The sequence below is a fragment of the Erigeron canadensis genome, chromosome 8 (assembly GCF_010389155.1).
Source record: "Erigeron canadensis isolate Cc75 chromosome 8, C_canadensis_v1, whole genome shotgun sequence".
Taxonomy (NCBI): Eukaryota; Viridiplantae; Streptophyta; class Magnoliopsida; order Asterales; family Asteraceae; genus Erigeron; species Erigeron canadensis.
In genome coordinates, this window is record NC_057768.1 from 5,132,572 (window position 1) to 5,135,698 (window position 3,127).

General features: G+C 38.4%; 1 protein-coding gene across 1 annotated transcript; it reads right to left on the reverse strand.

Moving 5' to 3' along the window:
• Positions 1-237: 237 nt before the first annotated feature.
• Positions 238-2,900, reverse strand: LOC122580109 (E3 ubiquitin-protein ligase WAV3-like). Its single transcript, XM_043752383.1, has 2 exons — positions 2,481-2,900; positions 238-2,228 (listed from the first exon to the last, which is right to left on the reverse strand). Exons 1-2 carry the CDS (start codon positions 2,865-2,867, stop codon positions 450-452), a joined length of 2,166 nt encoding a protein of 721 aa, XP_043608318.1. The 5' UTR covers positions 2,868-2,900; the 3' UTR covers positions 238-449.
• Positions 2,901-3,127: the final 227 nt, after the last annotated feature.

A 3,127-nucleotide genomic window follows, 5' to 3' on the forward strand; every position in this document is an offset into this window, starting at 1 on the left:
TTATTAACGAGTGCATGAAATGAATTATCCACCTTAACTACATTATACAACATTTTAGCATCCACGTGGAAACTTTTGATCTAAACATAAAATTATTATTCCTTTTGATCAACTTTAACCATTGATAACATCAAATACCAAAACGTCGATTATATGGATAAGGTTCAATTCTAAAGTTCTAAAAAAGGTAGACTAAAAGATAGAGAAGGACCCTCTTTTCCAAAGCTTTTTGTTCAATCAAGTCTTTTGTATTCTTTCAATCGATATATATAAATAGACATATAAAAGGCTTAAACCGTCGGGTACTCTTTGTCGATATTATACTCACTCTGGCCACACCACTTTATACTTACTTTTTCACAACTTTCAATTCTTAAAGGGTAAAAAAATGTAAAAAAACATAAAAAAAAGGGACTGAAAGTAAACCCCCTATACTTGTACTATTTCCATCAGAATCTAGCATCTTCAAAGCCGTGTAAGTCGCTGACTCTATTTACCGACTTTCTCATCATAGCCACTTTAGCCAGCTTATCAGCCACTCTCCAAGCCGATGTCGGCGTTAACGGCTCACCTTTCTCATCCGTATAAGCCGTCACCGGTGCAGCCGTTTCCGCTTTCCCTCTCCTTCTAACTTGACTTTGACTAGCCTTTCGCCGCCTTTGCAACTCGCTCAGCTCGGCTTCTAAGCCGAGCACAAATTCATCATCATTAGCCGGCTTGGATTGCAACATCAAAACACGAGCCGATACAAGCATGTGGTACGCGCCGACTAGATCCGTTCGATCGGCTAACCGGTGCGACTCGGCTAAAGCCCGAGTCGAAATGAAAAGATTCCTCAGCCGTTGGATCGAAGGCAAAGACGATCTAACGCTCTGGGGACGCGGTACCATCAATGTTTGTTGTTTACCATAAATACTTTCATGTACACATGATTCCCTGTAACGGCATCGCACGGATAGTACTTGGTGGGACCGCACCACTGAGGATGATAATGAACCTTTTACTTCAATGTATAATTCTTTTTCTTCATCACCAAACATGTCCCCGATTTTTACGGTACTTGATCCCAGGAGTGTCGGCTGCGGTGTACGCGTATACACCGCAGCGATCACTCCTGACGACGAAAATCTTAACTCTAACTCAACACCCTGAACCATTACATTTAGCAAATTTCCAATGAGTTTGGATAACGTGTAAACATCTCCATCTATAACAAGTTTTACCGAATGTATTGATATATTCGGCCATGGGTACCGAGTAGACGAAACAAATCGTTCGTGTTCGGAAATTTTTAATCGATCAACGACTTCGGAAAGGAGGATAATGTTGGCGATCGGGTTTTTCTCTTTTCGATCTTCTAGGACTTTAACCCCCTTCTTGACCGCGTCTTTCGAATTTGACACACCTTCGAGTACAGCCATTGCTTCTACAATACGTCTAGCCGCTCTCCTTCCATTAGGTGTCATTCTTCTTAAAGGCAATAATCGTTTCGAGTACGTCGAAAACGCAACGATCGATAACCGATCTGATGACGAAAGTGACGTAATGATCAATTTCATTGCTTTTTTTACCACCTCAAGTTTTTCAATACTCATTCTACTGCTGACATCCACCACAGTAACCAAATCAACCGGAGCTCTACTACTATTTTGCGTTCTCTCCGGTGCAGCTGGAGCTTTTACTTTCATAACAATCACATACGTTTGATGTCGCCTCGAGGTAGCCACCACAGCTGCCTCGGGCGACAACTGAATTTCAACTTCATTCACACCAAAGTTGGATTCGGTTTGCGAGTTAGTAACATTAAATCCTTGAAACTCGCAAACCAAATCCTCATCACAATTTTCATCCGATTCAGGAATCGGATTAAACCGAGCCTTTGGCGTCAACGATACCAGAGGCTCGTCATCGTTATAAACCTTGAGCAACAAATGTTTGCCGACCACAACATCGTCGATACTTTTAGTATCCAATTTAACTTTCCTTTTTTCTTCTTCTTCGTCTTCTATTTCGACACACTTATTTTTTCGATTATTTTTTTCGTCGTCTTCAAAAGATAAATGAGGCATTTCTTTCCATAAAGAGCTACAAACAGGACACGCTAGGCTTCCTTGTCTCTTCACATAATCAGAAACACAAGGAAAATGAAATGTATGACAACATTCAGCTGTAAATGTCGCCATTCCTTGCCCTTTCTTTATACTTTGTAAACACAATCCACATCTTCTCTGCCAAATACACAAAAACACAAATTATTATTAGAATTAAAACATCCGTGTATATAAAAAAATCTATTATATATATGTATATATTATATTATGAATTACGAGTAGTTTTTATTTTCAAATTACTATGTTTATGATTAATATTTTTTTGTGCGCGTATTCGTGATTTTTAATCTGGAGTTTTATAAAGATCATGACATAGACAAAAATGAAAAGAAAAAAAAAACTATATAATATAAATAAATATGATCATACCGTGTTTAAACGTAAGGTGGATTTGAGGAAAGAGAAAGGAGAAGGAGAACGAGGAGAAGAAGGAGTAGAAGATCTTAATAAAAACCGGGGACTGTTTTTCGTCTCACAATGAAGTTTCGGACTCACGGGAACTGAAGCCGATTTTGCGGCTACAGTTCGACAAACGAGAGGAGGACTGGTCGAAACGGAATGAGATCGAATCCGAGGCGTGGAAGGGTTTGATGAAGAATTGGTAGTAAAAAAACCAAATCTAGAGCCAATTTTAGGTGTTGAGTTATGACTACTAATGTTGTTGTAGTCTTCCATACAACAATCTAGATTAGTGCTTGTGGAATCTTGTTCTTTAGGAATAGATGTACAAAAAGCTCTTCTCCATCCTAAAACCATTTTGGAAATTGATAATGTGATGTATACTTTGATCAAGAGAGAAATAAAAATATGGATTGAAGTGAAGTGAAGTGAAGGAATTATATGATGAAAATGAATGAAGAATTTAATTAGTTAGGAGTGGTGGTAATAAAAGAAGAAGCAGCCACTGTCGATCTTTCTTTCTTTCTTGTGTTTTTTTTTCTTGGTATTCTGTTTAGAGTGGAAGGTCAGGTCAGATCTCAAACACAGTAGAATTAATATAGAGTACTGTGACTACT